The sequence below is a fragment of the Schistocerca gregaria genome, chromosome 8, assembly GCF_023897955.1.
Source record: "Schistocerca gregaria isolate iqSchGreg1 chromosome 8, iqSchGreg1.2, whole genome shotgun sequence".
Lineage (NCBI taxonomy): Eukaryota > Metazoa > Arthropoda > Insecta > Orthoptera > Acrididae > Schistocerca > Schistocerca gregaria.
Genome location: NC_064927.1, coordinates 169,211,777 through 169,230,237, shown reverse-complemented (window position 1 = coordinate 169,230,237; position 18,461 = coordinate 169,211,777). Strand labels below are relative to the sequence as shown.

The window sequence follows — 18,461 nt, the reverse complement described above, 5'->3', positions numbered from 1 at the left end:
GGATCCTTCCCACCAACACCAGCTTTTCTGAATTGCGCAGGTGGGAACTTTTCCTGCAATACATCCTATGTTCCCGTAACCCTCCTGGCATCAACCTTCATTAGTCACTGTCCTCACCAATCCAGCTCCCTCCCTGTTCCCATTCCAGCACTACACAGCTGTCATTTCACCGCCACACCCAGTATTTTAAATTTCTTTTATTTCTCTCCTTTCCGCTACTTACCCCCTCCCCCTTCTGCACCTTCTCTCCTACCCTCCGTCTAAACTGCAACACTTGACTGTCCGCCACTCCCACCACAAGCAGACATCTGCTTGTGTCTGTATATGTATGGATGGATATGTGTGTGTGTGCGCGCTCGCGAGTATATACCTATCCTTTTTTCCCCCTAAGGTAAGTCTTTCCGCTCCCGAGATTGGAATGACTCCTTACCCTCTCCCTTGAAACCCGCATCCTTTCGTCTTTCCCTCTCCTTCCCTCTTTCCTGAGGAGGTGATCGTTGGTTGCGAGAGCTGCAAGTTTTGTGTGTTTGTTTGTTTATTATTGATTAGTTATTTTCTAATTTGACCCTTGTGAATTCTCACAAATTTCAGTGAGTTTTCGTCTTCTACTATCGTCACACGTATTTGGGTGTATTTTTGTGTAATGTTTTGGATGTAATACTACTTTCTTATGTAATTTTTCACATTTTTTGCACCACCATGGATTTATGCTCCTTCCATCTACATCAATACAGAAAAGTTTCCTTATTTATAGCCAGATCCCAGTCCCACATACTGTTCTTGCGTTGTTGCTTGGCTCATGAAATCCCCCCTAATGGCCTTACCATCAAATTACCCATCTCTGGTTGCCACCCCTCCTTCCACAATGACCTCCACCTGTTCAGATTCCACCAATCCTTAGCCCTCACCAACATAGTCCTGCAAAACCATATAAACCAAGCCCAATACTCCTTGCAGTACCATCTCTCCATCCGCAGAATTCTCCTGCTATACAATCCCAAATTCCTGGAACCCATAACACACATTGAAACCCTTGCCCTGCAGGAACTTGAGCAACGTGCACAACACCACCTCAAAAAGTTCTGCATCCTACTCACTTCCACCTCGGAGAACCACTGTCCACCACATCTACAACCATCTCCAATCCTCTTCCATGCCCCCTCATAGCTGACAAACCCTGTCTCACAGACCTACTACATTTACCCCATCCTCGAAAACCCAGAACCTAAACAGATCCGCAAGACAGTTATGAACCTTTCCTCCAGAAGCCTTAATCCCACAGAAATATCAGTCCTTTCCAAAGGCCTCACCTTTTGCTCCACTCTCGAATTCAACCATGCTGGACTAGTTAAAGACACTCTCTCCTTCTTCCGGTCCCTACAGTGGAAACACTTTTTCGCTATGAACCCGGCCAATCAGACTCAACCAATGACCAATACTGAACCCTGACTAACTCAGTTCACTCCTCTATCCAACCGTGATCCACCGCCAGTGCCTCCAAACCACCCCCTGTTAACATTCCAGAATTTCTTAACCTTGAACCTTGCTTCAACATCATTCTCCAAATCCCTCAACATGCAAACTAACCTTACATCCGCAGAAAGAACCACAGTCCACCATCTAAAAATTGATCCCGACCTTATAATCCTACCTACTAACAAAGGCTCCTCCAACATTGTTTTGAACCACAAGGATTACATGGCAGAACGACTCCATCAGCTGTCAGATATTTCCACCTACAAACCATGCCACAGTGATCCCATTCCAGTAATCCAGCAGGATCTCCAGTCACTACTCAAATACTTAGGCCCATCCCAGAACCTCTCCTCAGAGTCCATCTCTCTACTTACCCCTATCACTCCCCGCACTCCCACCTTCTACGTGTTTCCTAAAGTCCATAAACCCAACCACCCAGGATGCCCCATTGTGGCCAGTTACTGGTGCTGCTGTTTGCAGTGTGGTCTCAGCTCTCTGAGATTGCAGATGTGTGTGTAAGTTGCATTTATGTGTGTGTGTGTGTGTGTGTGTGTGTGTGTGTGTGTGTCTACTGCTGACAAAGGCCTTAATGGCCAAAAGCTTTAATTGTATGAATCTTTTTATTGTGCCTGTCGCGACTCGGCATTTCCACTGTGTGGTGAGTGACAACTTTCCTTCTCTGGTGTTGTTGCATTCCATCCTGGATATTCTATTGTTAGATATGTTTTAAGTTATTTCAGTGAAAGAATTCCAAATTTCTTAGGTTATGTTTCCCAGCAGCTTGTTAAAGACATTTGTGCCACAGTGCCAAACCATCTCCAAACAGAAAACATGAAGATCACAAGGAAAATATTTTTGTACCTTCAATTATGGCTGTGTAAACTGCAGTGTTTTTGTGACTGTGCCCAAGTATCATAATGGAGTAAATGTGCTATGAAGTCAATCTAAGAAGTTGAAGGTATGTGATGAGGACTTTGCAAGATTTCTGGTTATCTGCTTTAAGCAATATTCTGATGCAATGACTGGCCAGTACTTGCATTCACCAAGCAAGATTCCTGTGTAGCCCATAACACATTTAAGTGTGGAACACTAATCATAGCTTCCAACACTATTAGTTCCTTCCTTAAGGAGGAAAGAAGGATAGGCTCAGGAATATTAGGAAGGAATACCAGGTCATTCAAAACCACACTTGGCTTGTGGTTTCCATACTGGGGAAGGATGTGACATTTATTAGCCGGAGCTGACCTAGACTTTGGGCTATGCTACAGCCTAGTCTGTCACCACAACAGCAGTTTCAGTGTGGGAAGGAGCGAGGACTATATCACACTCTGGTCAAAAGTATACCTGTTGTCTCTCCTTTCCATTTCTTGTTCAGCTACTAAATAACACTGAAAGCTGACTCTAACACTAGAGCCACATGTGGCATATGTACCTGCCAACATCTCATTTCCTGACAAAGTATCACAACAACTAAAAGACATGTTTTGGAGAGGTCTTTAATGCAGTGTACATTATCTTTCTGAAATCACTATGTTTCATGTGTTTTTAGTTCTAAACTTGAGATGTTTAATACTTTCTGTGTGTTCAACCCACAGTGGTTATGTGTTTGCAAGATGACACGTGATGTTTCCACGTTATCACATGTTTTGTGCTATGATTGGCTGACAGAAGCAAACTGAGCAGCTGCCATGTTGATTTAAGCATCTGAAAAGCTAATATACCACCTCGGATCCTTTAACTATGAGCATCTACTCAGACTTCTGGATGAGAGGGACCAACCTTTTAAGAGGACAAGACAGAGCAAATATGAAGGAGGACGTATCAGAGAGAGTAGGTCACTATTTGCTTTCTGTTGTCCCATCACATTAACTTCCCCACAAAGCAATCAAAGTAAATATAGTTATTCAACAAACATGAACAATAAGAATATTGTTTTAATTGTACCATAAGGTAAATATACTTGGGGAAAGCCAAGGAATTACCAAAACACTACCTCTGACCACAGTATCTCATAATTATTTAACAATATTCCAGACAATTCTGTTTAATTCTATTTCTTAGAAGTATTTTATGTTTTGTGTATGATGCATGTGTTTTGTTTCCAGACTTTTTAAATGGTCTTGTTAGTGTTAATGGGCCCAAAAGAGATAACAGGGGAATGACCACAAATAAAAATACTACATATAAATATTCTGTCAACAGCAAAGCAGTAAAAAATTGTTGAAGAAGAGTCATAATATTTATAATGACCATGAAAACCACAAATAATTTATTGGTTACCATCAAACAATTATGGATGAACATTTAGGCCAAACTAAGTAATGTGCTTATGGGATGCCAAAGTCACTGGCAGAGCAGGAGGAGGTTGGGAAGGTGGTTTGATGTTGAATCATGTTCAAAAAATTCAATACACGACTCCTAAGAAAATATATAAAAGAACAAGGAGCAAAATGATAGGCAGATTTTTATTAACGTGGAATCAAATGAGAAGTGGCATTCAACCTGCTTGCAGGTGATATGTGTATGGCATGTAAACAACCCTTATTTACACTACCTCTCAAATACATTTATAGTGTTCATAAAACGGCATTTTACTCTTGTATAACTTTTGTTGTAAAGCTATAATCAAAAGCAGTTAATAATGCAAAGAACATGCTGTCAATAGAAAACAGTTTTAATGCTAATTGAAACAACTGATTAATGTACTATATTATCACTTTTTTACTGACATAAATCAAATGTGAGGAAACTTACCTAGTTTGCTATCATTCGCCAAATCAAATTTTCCTATCTCAAGAAACTGTCCTCCCCTTGCCAGACATCGGACTGATGCCTGGAGTTTTTCGTCTGCAAGGGAGTTCAGAACAATATCAACTCCACGACCCTTAGTTTCCTTCATCACCATTTCCTCAAAAGATGTGTCTCGAGAGTTGCCAATATGAGATTCAGGCACCTGTGAACACACATAATATATAAAATCTATGCACCTCTGCTCATTTCCAAAATTTTAAGAAACAACATTTTCATATCATTATCTATTAGTAGTATTGGTTGTATTTCTTTACTTTGGCTAAACTAACAACGCAATGCATTGACTATATGGTCTTCCCAAATCTATTGTTCCTTGGAGCACTTTTGTTGAAACCCTTACTCTGGCACCATAATAACATGCTTGTGCTATTTAGATTAGTATGGTTGGACATCATATAGACCTACCATTTCGTATAAGTGCCATCAATTTATAATATTTTTCCTTCTCACTCTTTCCCTGAAAGTTGTGCCATGTAGCAAATGATGAAATTGCATCTATGTGCATTTATTCTAGTTTTATAGCTTTCACAAAGAATCAAACATTCATTTCTGTACAGAAGGGCCTGTTTTGCTGTGACATTGTAGAACCTGCATTGTATTTATTTTCTAATGATATTCTATTTCATTGATTGTATTTTGTTAAATTCTTCTACATGTCTAGTTAGCAAACTACAAAAGGTCACTATCAAAATATGTGTTTTATTCTATTCAAATTTTTTAAATGCATTCAACTTCCTGTGGAGGACAATCACAATGAGACACATTATAACTAACAACACCAACACTTCATTATAATAATTAAACATTCAAGAACAATGAGGTGCTTTATCTGCAACTACTGGTTTCATACAAGTATAGGTTTATCTATCAAGAATACAGATTACTATGTGAAATTTTTTAAATGGTAGAAATACAGAACCATAGTGTTGGCATTCAACAGAAATCAATGATGAGTACTTGTTGTTGTTGTTGTGGTATTCAGTCCAGAGACTGGTTTGGTGCAGCTCTCCATGCTTCCATAATGTAGATGGATAATCACTGAGTTCCAGCTTTTGGTAAGATATCCATGTTAAGAGTCAAATCACAATCATGGGTTGCCATAATAAAATGAGTACGCCCAAAAGATACTTGTCAAAATATGAAAAAATAATGATGAATGGGACACTACTGTGAACATGGATAAAATGCCTAAAAATTAAGTAATATGTAGGTAAATTACAAGAAATATCATCCAAAAAATGATACTCAAGTATGGAACCGAAACATCAAGAATGGAAGAAATCTGAAAAATAGCTTACTAGATAATACCCTGTATGATACAATACAAGATCTAGTAGACACCAACTGTATAAAACCAATAAAGTAAAACTTAAAATCCTGGGCAATGTACGTATTTCTGCTGTATTGCTTACAGGATGATGTGTTGTAAGCAGCCGATGGAGGCTAGCAGTAAACTGGAAGGCCAAAGGCCATGGTGCCTAAGAGGAAAACAAAATAAACACATGAGCAGCTGCAAGTTTTACTTCATTGGTTTTATATAGTTGGCATCTGCTGAATATTTTTCTATGGGGAGTTGTCTACTAAGCAATTTTTTAGATTTCTTTCGTTCTTGACATTTTGATCCCATACTAGAGTGGACTCTTTTTAATGATATTTCCTATGTACTTATGGTACATTCCCAAGGCATTAGTTAATTTGTAGGCATTTTATCCCAATTATTAATTTTCCTCCACATTTTTAGAGGCCTGACTCATTTGGCAGCCCTGCTTTGTGCATTTTGTAAAGCATCTTTTGGTGGCGAATTTTATTATGACAACCCACCACTGTGGCTTGGCTCTCAAAGAGAATAACTTCCTAAAAGCTGGGACTCCATATTGGTCCAACTAGGTTATGGAAATATAACCATTGTGAGTACTCATCCTGGCTTTTTATTGAATGCCACCACTATGGTTCTGTATTCCTACAAGTTCAAAAATGTCACTTGTATTCTTGAGAGATAAACTTGAAGATGCATCTACATTGTTATGAAACAAGTTGTTGTGAATAAAGCATCTTCATACAGCCAAGCGGATTTTTGGAAACCCTTCATAATTCTTGTCTTTTTGTAATAATTTTTATGATAATTTGAGTGGTTATTGAATGCTGAGTGTTGTTATTGTAGTCTTTAAATAGACTAAAGTACTTACTCTTCAAAGACTCCTCCCAGTTACAGCCATTCTCTCTGTCATAGTTTCTGAAATTTTTACTTTATGCATATATTTGACATTATTTTCACTTTCAGGCATTAGTACCTAGTCATCTGTAAACAACAATATTTGCAGTGTTTTGTTTGTGGGAGCATACAGGGGTGAGATAGAGAGGGAGGATAGGACAGCAAGGTGCAGTCGAGAGGTTAAATGGCAGATGGGAGTTAGGAGAGAAGGAGAGAGGTAAAAAGACTGTGGGTGTGTTGCTGGAACAGAGGACTGTGTAATGCTGTAATGGGACAAAGACTAAGATTAAGGACAAAGTCTGAAACACTGCTCACATAGCCCAATACCTTCAACCTATTACGTTCAACCTATCCTCCTATATAAAAGATACCAAGCATTTCATCAAATCACTTTCCACAGTTCATGTTTCTTCACCATACAAGGCCTGCTCATTACTATTGATTCCACCTCCCTTTACTCTTACATCCATAATGCCCATGGCCTTACCCCTATTGAACACTTGTATTTGTTGTGGTCTTCAGTCCTGAGACTGTTTTGATGCCAGCTCTCCATGCTACTCTATCCTGTGCAAGTTTCTTCATCTCCCAGTATCTACTGCAACCAACATCCTTCTGAATCTGTTTAGTGTATTCATCTCTTGGTCTCCCTCTATGATTTTTACCCTCCATGCTGCCCTCCAATACTAAACTGGTGATTCCTTGATGCCTCAGAAGATGTCCTACCAACCGATCCCTTCTTCTAGTCAAGTTGTGCCACAAACTTCTCTTCTCCCCAATCCTATTCAACACTTCCTCATTAGTTATGTGATCTACCAATCTAATCATCAGCATTCTTCTGTAGCACCACATTTCAAAAGATTCTATTCTCTTTTTGTCCAAAATATTTATTGTCCATGTTTCACTTCCATACATGGCTACACTCCATACAAATACTTTCAGAAACGACTTCCTAACACTTAAATCTAAACTCGATGTTAAAAAATTTCTCTTCTTCAGAAATGCTTTCCTTGCCATTGCCAGTCTACATTTTATATCCTCTCTACTTTGACCATCATAAGTTATTTTGCTCCCCAATAGCAAAACTCCTTTACTACTTTAAGTAACTCATTTCCTAATGATTTTCCCTCAGTATCACCTGACTTAATTTGACTACATTCCATTATCCTTGATTTGCTTTTGTTGATGTTCATCTTATATCCTCCTTTCAAGACACTATCCATTCTGTTCAACTGCTCTTCCAAGTCCTTTGCAGTCTCTGACAGATTACAATGTCATCGGCGAACCTCAAAGTTTTTATTTCTTCTCCATGGACTTTAGTACCTACTCCAATTTTTTCTTTTGTTTCCTTTACTGCTTGCTTAATATACAGATTGAATAACATTGGGGAGAGGCTACAACCCTGTATCACGCCCTTCCCAACCACTGCTTCCCTTTAATGTCCCTCGACTCTTATAACTGCCATCTGGTTTCTGTACAAATTGTAAATACCTTATCGCTCCCTGTATTTTACCCCTGCCACCTTCAGAATTTGAAAGAGAGTATTCCAGTCAACATTGTCAAAAGCTTTCTCTAAGTCTACAAATGCTAGAAACGTAGGTTTGCCTTTCCTTAATCTAGCTTCTGAGATAAGTCATAGGGTCAGTATTGCCTCACGTGTTCCGATATTTCTACGGAATCAAAACTGACCTTCCCCAAGGTCAGCTTCTACCAGTTTTTCCATTCATCTGTAAGGAATTCACGTTAGTATTTTGCAGCTGTGACTTATTAAACTGATAGTTCAGTAATTTTCACATTTGTCAACACCAGCTTTCTTTGGGATTGTAATTATTACATTCTTCTTGAAGTCTGAGGGTATTTCGCCTGTCTCATACATCTTCCTCACCAGATGGTAGAGTTTTTGTCCGGAATGGCTCTTCCAAGGCTGTCAGTAGTTCCAATGGAATGTTGTCTACTCCTGGGGCCTTGTTTCGACTCAGGTCTTTCAGTGCTCTATCTGTCAGACTCTTCACACAGTATCATATCTGCCATTTCATCTTCATCTACATCCTCTTCCATTTCCAGAATATTGTCCTGAAGTACGTCGCCCTTGTATAGACCCTCTATATACTCTTTCCACCTTTCTGCTTTCCCTTCTGTGCTTAGAACTGGGTTTCCATCTGAGCTCTTGATATTCATGCAAGTGGTTTTCTTTTCTCCAAAGGTCTCTTTAATTTTCCTATAGGCAGTATCTATCTTACCCCTAGTGAGATAAGCCTCTACATCCTTAAATTTGTCCTCTAGCCATCCCTGCTCAGCCATTTTGCACTTCCTGTTGATCTCATTTGTGAGACGTTTGTATTCCTTTTTGCCTGCTTCATTTACTGCATTTTTATATTTTCTCCTTTCATCAATTAAATTCAATATTTCTTCTGTTACCCAAGGATTTCTACCAGCCCTCGTCTTTTTACCTACTTGATCCTCTGCTGCCTTCACTACTTCATCCTTCAAAGCTACCCTTTCTTCTTCTACTGTATTTCTTTCCCCCATTCCAGCCATTTGCTCCTTTACGCTCTCCCTGAAACTCTGCACAACCTCTAGTTCTTTCAGTTTATCCAGGTCCCATCTCCTTAAATTCCCACATTTTTGCAGTTTCTTCAGTTTTAATCTACAGTTCATACCCAATAGATTGTGGTCAGAGTGGACACCTGCCCTTGGAAATGTCTTACAATTTAAAATCTGGTTCCTAAATCTCTGCCTTACCATTATATAGTCTATCTGAAACCTGTCAGTATCTCCAGGATTCTTCCATGTACAGTCTTCTTTTATGATTCTTGAACGAAGTGTTAACTATGATTAAGTTGTGCTCTGTACAAAATTCTACCAGGCAGCTTCCTCTTTCGTTTCTTACCCCCAATCCATATTCACCTACTACGTTTCATTCTCTCCCTTTTCCTACTGATGAATTCCAGTCACCCATGACTATTAAATTTTCGTCTCCCTTCACTATCTGAAGAATTTCTTTCATTTCATCATACATGTCTTCAATTTCTTCATCATCTGCAGAGCTATTTGGCATATAAACTTGTACTACTGTGTTAGGCGTGGGCTTTGTATCTGTCTTGGCCACAATAATGCATTCACTATGCTGTTTTTAGTAGCTTACTCGCATTCCTATTTTCCTATTCATTATTAAACCTACTCCTGCATTACCCCTATTTGGTTTTGTATTTATAACCCTGTATTCACCTGACCAAAAGTCTTGTTCCTCCTGCCACCGAACTTCACTAATTCCCACTATATCTAACTTTAACCTATACATTTCCCTTTTTAAATTTTCTAACCTACCTGCCTGATTAAGGGCTCTGACATTCCACACTCCGATCCATAGAACGTCAGTTTTCTTTTTCCTGATAACGACATCCTCTTGAGTAGTCCCCACCCGGAAATCCGAATGGGGGACTATTTTACCTCCAGAATATTTTACCCAAGAGGACGCCATCATCATTTAACCATACAGTAAAGCTGCATGCCCTCGGGAAAAATTACGGCTGTAGTTTCCCATTGCTTTCAGCCGTTCGCAGTACCAGCACAGCAAGGCCGTTTTGGTTAGTGTTACAAGGCCAGATCAGTCAACCATCCAGACTGTTGCCCCTGCAACTACTGAAAAGGCTGCTTCCCCTCTTCAGGAACCACACATTTGTCTGGTCTCTCAATAAATACCCCTCCATTGTGGTTGCACCTACGGTACGGCTATCTGTATCGCTGAGGCACGCAAGCCTCCCCACCAACGGCAAGGTCCATGGTTCATAGAGGGGTATTGAACACTACCTTTCCTAAAGACCGATGGATTACAAACCTACACCCTCCTCCCTAATTGCCAAAGCTACAACCTCTATCCTAATTGCCATGACATACCATATTCTAACCCACAATTACAACTCTTTTGAAGGCATTACCTTCCGGGAAACCTAGCACAGTCTGGCACGGCACTGGAGTGGGCATGCTTCCACATCACTGTCGGTAACTTCCAGAACCTCATCAACTCTCTTCCTACATATCTGCCATGCAAATGGTGGTTATTCAACCTTCAACACCTTGCCACATTAATGTGACTGGATCGTGTACTTGGCTCAGTAGTAATGGCTCCATGGTCTGGAAAGCCAATGTAACAACCGGAAGTGAGGTGTGAAGACCACATGCCATTCTGTAGCATATCTGCATGATGCAGCAAAGCAGAGGATGACATGGTGGCTGGTTGACACTCCTTGGGCCCTCACGGCCTGGACAAGGAGCTTGTATAATATTCACATTTTTGTCTGATCATTAAGACCGGAATTTCGCATACACATTAATGTGACCAACACCTTATGTTTCCAAATTAAAACATCAGCATGTAATAACCACCCACAGAAGGAAGGTGGCAGCACTTGGAGTGGAGGATGTATAAATCTTGTTGGGTGGGTGGGGATCTTGCAGAACAGTGCAGTCATTGTCGTGACGCAGAAATGGAGCAAATTACCCACATCCAAAAGGGCATAATCACTGGCTTTCAGGTCGATGGTGGAACTATTTCCAAAACAGCTAAGTCTGTAAACTGTTTGCATGCCACCATGGTTAAATTATACCACAGATGGCAAAATGGCGCTATCCAAACCCGACACCGAGGTAACTGTTGCGGACCGTGAGCCATAGATGATAGCGGTGAATGATGGCCGGCTGCAGAGGTGTGTACTGGCGAATAGACATGCATATGTTAAGTAACTGACCACTCTGATGAACCAAGGGGCTACCAACAGTGTCTCCTCAATGACTATTCAAGAATGTTGCTGCATATGGGCTTCCACAGCAGGCGCCTTGTTCATTCTCGTTTTATTGTTATTGCTTGCTGGAAATAACTTACGGCATGCACATATAGTAGGTTTTATTATTGTTACTGGTTCTGACACACTTGCCAACCCTTCTGGGCTTTGGATGCATGGTTCATTCTCAGAGAGTCTTCTGTTCTTGGGAAATGCATCCTTATGCAATGTGTTCTGCTGCCAGTGTCTTTCCAAGTTTTTTCATCTAGACAATTTACTTGCATTCCAGTTAGGGCCAGTCAAGTGACTTGCTGTTCATCAGCAACAAATGTTGGAATTTGTATGCCAATTCTGCAACTGGATGTCCACTGAGTGGTGAAAGGTGACCTTTTAAGATGAATCATGTATTATTCACCGTCTTAAGGATGGTTGTTGGTGTGTACAGCATGGAAGTCTGAAAGCAAACTTTCTACAACAATCATTGGAAGGGTCCAGGAAGGAGGACATTCCGTGGGTGATCTGGTCAATCTAGAAGGCACAATGGATCAACCAAGTATGCATCTATCATTGGAGACCACGTCCACCTCTACATGAAGTTCATATTTCCTCAGCACAATGGCATGTACCAGCAGCACACTGCAACATGTCATGCAGTTCACAGTGTACATGTGCAAAGAGCCCCAGGATGAATTTATTGTGCTGTCCTGGGCACCAAACTCCCCAGATTTAAACACAGTTGCGAATCTGTCAAACCACCTCAATTAGGCTGTTTGTACCATGGATCCTCAATTAGGCTGTTTGTACCATGGATCCTCAACCAAGAAGGCTAGTGCAGCTGGCCATGACACTGGAGTCAGCATGGTTGCACATCCCTGTTGGTACCTACCAGAATGTCACTGAATCTCTATTGTACATCTCACAGCAGTCTGCACTGCAAAAGGTGGCTATTCTGGCTTCTGACAGGTGGTCACATTAATGTTACTGGACATTGTAACTCCTCAATTGCTATCATAAGGCTGAGTGCATCCCATATCAGTTCTCTCATCAAGGAAAGGACCTTGGAAACGCCAGGAACTGAATCCAGATTCTCCGTAGAGGAGACATTTATGTTGACCACTCAGCTGAAGAGGTAGTCATGATTGCTCCAATGAACGTATTTTTCAGTTTTCTGTTACACCGTATGATAATAACAACTTTTATCAGCCCATCTTACTCCAAACAATCAAACTTTGTGCTTATAACAATGGGCTAGTTTCTTGCTTTTGCAAAGAATTTGTTTAAAACTTCTCATTTATTTGAATCTATATAGTTTCTGTTGAGTTTGGTGACACCATGGCAATTAAATCATTGTGTTATGCTGAGTTGGAAGAATTAGTAAATTCCTCATAGATGCATGAAAACTTTCCAAGTTTGAAGAAAATGACACTAATGCATATGAAAGCAAATGCTCTATCAGTGATGACAATTCACAGCCTGTACAAAATAGGAAACAGTCTTTTCTTTCTAAAAATCACAATACATAATCTCAGTTATACCCACAAGCACAAAATGGCTGCCTATCAGGTTCAAATATCATATCACCAAGAGTATCCCAGGAATTACCAGGTATGGAAAAGGCTGAATAAGTGATGCAAAAAGTTTATCTGAAGTGGAATTTGTTCAGAGTTCGTTAATGAAAGAATAAAAATATCAAACATTGAAGGGAAGTGAGTTTATCATCAACATGGACAAACATTGACGATTATGTTTTTCATGCATGCTTAGGACTCTTATTCCTTGTGACTGTATATCGATAACATGGGAAGGGTTCAAAAAGATTGTGGGATATGGATACCGTTGAACATATTTCAAGCAAACATTCCCAATGCAACTTCTGTACATACCATCTGCTCTGTCTCTTGATAATAAATTCAGTAGAGAGGAAAGATAACATGATGTCAAACTTGCTGTAGTTCATAGTATTTTTGAGAAGTGGGTAGGAATCCTATCTAAACTGTATAATACAGGAGAAAATACTACTGTTGATGAGCAATTAGTAGGATTTAGAGATTGCTGTCCATTCAGACACCAAATCACAAGCAAACCAGCACTATATGGGATCAAAATATGAGTCCATGACAGCAAATCTTTGTACATATTGAAAGCCAGAACCTACACAATAAAGGACAATGGATTGGCACCAAAAATCCAGGAATGAGAGTAGTTTCTGATCTCATTTCTTAGTTTCAAGATTAGAATACCATGTGAGACAACTTTTTCACATCATACAACCTGGAACAACTACTCCTGAAAAGGAAATTAACAGTATTGGGAACTAATATACAAATATAAACCAGAGCTTTCACAAATATACCCAAGAAGAGGGTTCGTAGCTCTTCGTTCTACTTCATAAATGGCACACTGCTGTGGCCAATTATATTCCATACAGAAATATGAATGTTGTTCCATTGAATACACTCTAGCATTATGATGAAATCAGTGACATTGTTGATAAGACCCTAAAAATGATTTTGAATTATAATTCAATGAAAGAGGCTGAAGACAAAGTTTATTAGCTAAACAGGCTTGCTACAAGCTAAAAAAAAAAAAAAAAACATAAATATTAAAATAAGACATTTTCTTAAAATAAAGTCTGTATACTATTATTATTTTCAACAACATACAGGAATATAACAATGTCAATGACTGCATGAAAAATGTGTGCTAGGACAGGTTTTTTGCATTATTTTAATGTCAAATCTTTTGTACAAGGCTGGAGGACAATTATGGTCAGTGAAGGCTGAACACACTGAAAAAGATGATATCCTTCATTCCAATGACTCCTTTACAGCCTGTGCCATATGGGTCCTTCCCACCAACACAGGCTTTTTTTGGAATTGTGCAGGTAGAAACTTTCCCTGCAATACACTCTATGTTCCCGTAACCCTTCTGGCCTCAACGTTTGTTAGTCACTGTCCTCTCCTATCCAGCCCCTTCCCTGTTCCCATTCCAACACTACACAGCCATCATTCCACCACCACACCTAGTATTTTTATTTCTCTCCTTTTCCGCTACTCCCCCCCTCTCCCCACGTCTCCACTGCCCTCCGTCTAACCTGCAGAGTTTCACTGTCTGACAGCACCACCATACTATCCCTCCACATCCCCATCCTTCTCCTTACTCCCTTCAAGTCACTACTCCCATCATGCACTCGTGCTGCTACTCACAGTGAGGTTACAGTTACCTGAGGCTGCAGTCGTGTGTGTGAGTTACACTGTGTGTGTCTGTGTGTGTGTGTGTGTGTGTGTGTGTGTGTGTGTGTGTGTGTGTGACAAAGGCCTTAATGGCTGAAAGGTGTAATTGTGAGAGTCTTTTTGTTTTGCCTATCTGCAACTCAGCATCTCCGCTATATGGTGGGTAGCAGTGTTTCTTATCACAGTATTGTTACATTCCATCCTGGATTTTCCATTGTTTGATTCATTAATCTCTACTTTATGAAACCTTATACATTAATGAAGAATAAGCTTATGCACAATTAGGTCTCCAACAGAATACAGCCAAGACTCCCCAAAAAATTTCAGAGAACATCATTTTGCCTGAAATATGTAATTAATTCTTGTATACATTATACAAAAACATAAAAGAAGAATGTATAGTTTCTTCAAGGATCAAATAACACAGAATAAGCTGTTTGTATAACAATATCTGAACATGAAAAAATTGTTCTTAAAATGCAGACTCATAAACTGAATGCATATTATTAGAATATTTACATATTTTCTTTATTAGTTACAAGTTGTTCTTGGCAGTGCATTGCTGTGGCTCATTCTGCTTGGATGGAAATGAAGGAAAAGAGAAAGCAAATGTTTCTAATATATATAGCAATTGGATATATCTCCTAATTTCCTTTTATACCCTGTGTCTGTCCATCTCTACCTGTCCACTGTTTCTATCAGTTCACCCTCTTTCTATGTCCATCTTCCACTTCCCTTCTCTCCATCTCTTCCTGACCCCTCTCTCCGTCCATCTCCTCCGTTCCATTTCCTACATTCATTTCCTCACACCCCTCAGTGCATCTCCTTTTACCCCCTCTCACTGATCTTGATCCATGTTTATCGTGATGCAAATTCATTCTGTAGTGGTACTCCAATAATAAGCTGATTAGCCATAAATACAATTTTCCTGTTTGCTAATAACTTTTCACATTTATGTATTCCAAATTTTCATATATTATATAATTTTAAAAATTGTTATATAAAAATACGTTCATACCTGAATGCAATGTTGTGTCAAAATTTCAAAGCAATTACTGAAGAACTTCCAGAGATTTATCATTTTATACAATGCATTTTTTTTTCTGTGTGATAAAACTGGACCAATTAATATACAGAATGATAAGTTACAGGACGTAGGCTACTTTTGAATTTCTTTTTAATTTTTATTGGTAATAAATCATTAGTTTTGTGGAGAGTGAACTTATCATACTTAGTTACCACTCCTGATTGTCATCAATCATCAGATAATTTACTTTGTACAATATCAATATTCAGTTGAATATGAATCTTTTGTCTACTTTTCTAACCCTGTCTTTCTTAAGAAATATCTCTCAGACTGAAAGCAATAACAAGTGACCCCTTTCTCTGTTTTCTCTTATTCATTCATATATATCGTTACATCATCCCTCAATTACTTTGTGGTTTGAATTATGTATTTTTTCTGTTTTGGTTCACATACTCGAATACAAATTTACATATTTTTCAGTATGGCTACTTTCAGCTTGCTGCACTTTATTAACTCTTTTAAATAATGATTGGCATTTTCTCTTGAAAAAATATCCAAACATTCATATGTATGATGATCAACTCCAAGAAAATTTTTTGACCCTTGGCATTGCATTCTTTTGAAAATATTGCCCCATATGTCTTGAAATTAAGGAATAAATGATGGAAGATCAATGAAGAGGTCACTGGAGATGTTTCACAGACGGAAACTTGACCACATTCCAAGTATGACTGAAAATGATGTAGTCAAATGATTGTAATTGAAATATAAGACTCACCTGTGGGAAGTTTTTGAGAATAAATTCTTTCTTTTGTGGTGTTCCAACAGTGGTGAAAACAGTGCAGCCATGAAACAGGCAGTAGGTGATGGCAGCTTGTCCAATACCACCGCTACCTGCATGGATCAGTACGGAGTCACCTTTACGAAGTCCACCTTTTTTAAAGGCCATCAGAATCTGCAAAACAACAGTTAATGTGTAAAATGGCTCTATTAAATTTTACATGACCTACTGGCCTCCATCTAAATTCTTAAAATGTTCCGAATGGAAAACAGGATATTTACTAAAATACACTCATCACTAGTCAGTTAGATGATACTTCCTGGTCTTCAACAACAAGCTACACTTTTGTGCATACCTCATGTTTGTGAAAAATGATATGTCATATAGTGTTTCATATTATTTACAGCCAGGTGTATAGGTCACCCTCTTTTTCCAAGACTAGTAGGCTTACACCCAGATTAGGGTTGTTGGATAAACTATTGTTAAGTATATACAGTATATATGTGTGTGTGTGTGTGTGTGTGTGTGTGTGTGTGTGTGTGTGTGTGTGTGTGTGTGTTTGGAGGAGGGTGATGGGTTATGGGCTCTTAATGACAAAGTTACCAGGACCTTTACTCCCAGTCTCTCTCCTGTTCATATATCACATTAATACTTGTTCCACAGACCATGAATACGACATTTTGTACTGATGTGGAATGTGTCAGTTTAACACAAGTTTTCTTTAAATGATATAAATTTTTTTCAATTACTACTTCACATGTAAAAATTTATCTATTGCAGAGAAGGAGTTGTAATTCAGAAATTATTTTAATTTGCATGCTATCTGTCACAATGTTAATGTTGTTTGGCAAATAACCAAAGATTTTTGTGGCAGTGTAATTCACGATTTTCCAAGCCAAAAGTGAGATTTAACTCAGAATGGTGAAGATCATCCCTTCTTCTTGTGTTGTAGCTATGCACTTTGTTATTTTTTTGCATGGTTATTAATAACATATTTCATAAGTGAATATATGAATTGTGAAGCTTTCAGCATCCGCAAGTAGAGATGCTACGGAGACAGGAGTTGCCACATATTTTAAAATTTATCATAGTGTGAAAGATTTCAATACTAAATAATGGTCCTTTTATAATTGTAGATATGTACAGGTCCCTATTCTGAAGTATTTAGCTATTTTTGAAAACCTGGGATTCTCTGTTGTGCTGTCTGTCAGACAGAGGAAAGCAAATTATTGTTTATGGGGATTTCAGTGTAAATTTTCTGAAAGACTCTGGTAGAAAGCTTGACCTTGAATCATTACTGATTTCTTTCAATTGGCCTATACAAGCCCAAAATAGTAATGTTGATGAATTCTTCTCTCATTTAACAGAACTTCTTGATAAACTCTCAACAAATAAAAAGTAGATAATAATAGTAATAGATTTGAAAATATATGCTTTAAGTTATAATGTATCTTATATTTGGTATTCTAACATGATAGAGTACTTTTACTGTAACCATATAAATTCTTTGTCAACAAGAATAATACCTGACTTACAAACTTGCACTGACCATGGTGTTACAAATTTATGGAAACTATAGATATAGATTAATACAGATCGTAAAAGGCATCACATAGCCTAGTGACTTTCTGACTTATAAAAGAAAAGTTGTCCGTAATTGGCCTAAGGAGGTCCTTGTATTTATAGACTAGTAGCAAAAACACAAAACAGATCACACTAATGAGTAAAATGTTGTTGGACTTCCAGCTGCATCAGGTGGTTAAAATCCCACTAACTTTTGACCAAGCACTCCCTGACCTTTGTCAGGTGGAATGACTGCTGACAGACTGCTGGTATTCCTTATATTCTCTAGCTGCTGGCTGTGACTTCACTGGTGACTGCAGTATCCTCATATATGGGCACACATTCAATCTGCATTTGATGTGTTCTTTCTTTCAATAGCTTCTGTAATCACACTGACGAACAGCCCCACAGTATGCTTTACGAAGATGTACTCTGATACTGAACAGAGAGATCAAGATAGAATACTGCCCACTGTGACATTTGCATGAAATACAGTGAAGCATGACATCACAGGCTTCACACAGTTCTTTCTTCTCTACAGTCATGAGGCTGAAACAACAATGGATATATTGTTGTCATT

The 18,461-nt window shown here is 38.8% G+C and overlaps 1 protein-coding gene across 2 annotated transcripts in view; it reads right to left on the bottom strand.

Moving 5' to 3' along the window:
• Positions 1-18,461, bottom strand: part of LOC126284872 (fatty acid synthase-like) — a 364,243-nt gene that overhangs the window by 116,513 nt on the left and 229,269 nt on the right. For both annotated transcript variants that reach the window (XM_049984111.1, XM_049984110.1), the window contains exons 26-27: positions 16,316-16,492; positions 4,231-4,429 (exon numbers count right to left, since the gene is read on the bottom strand). In XM_049984111.1, the coding sequence (XP_049840068.1) occupies positions 4,231-4,429; positions 16,316-16,492 (376 nt within the window). The remainder of the gene's footprint in view (positions 1-4,230; positions 4,430-16,315; positions 16,493-18,461) is intronic.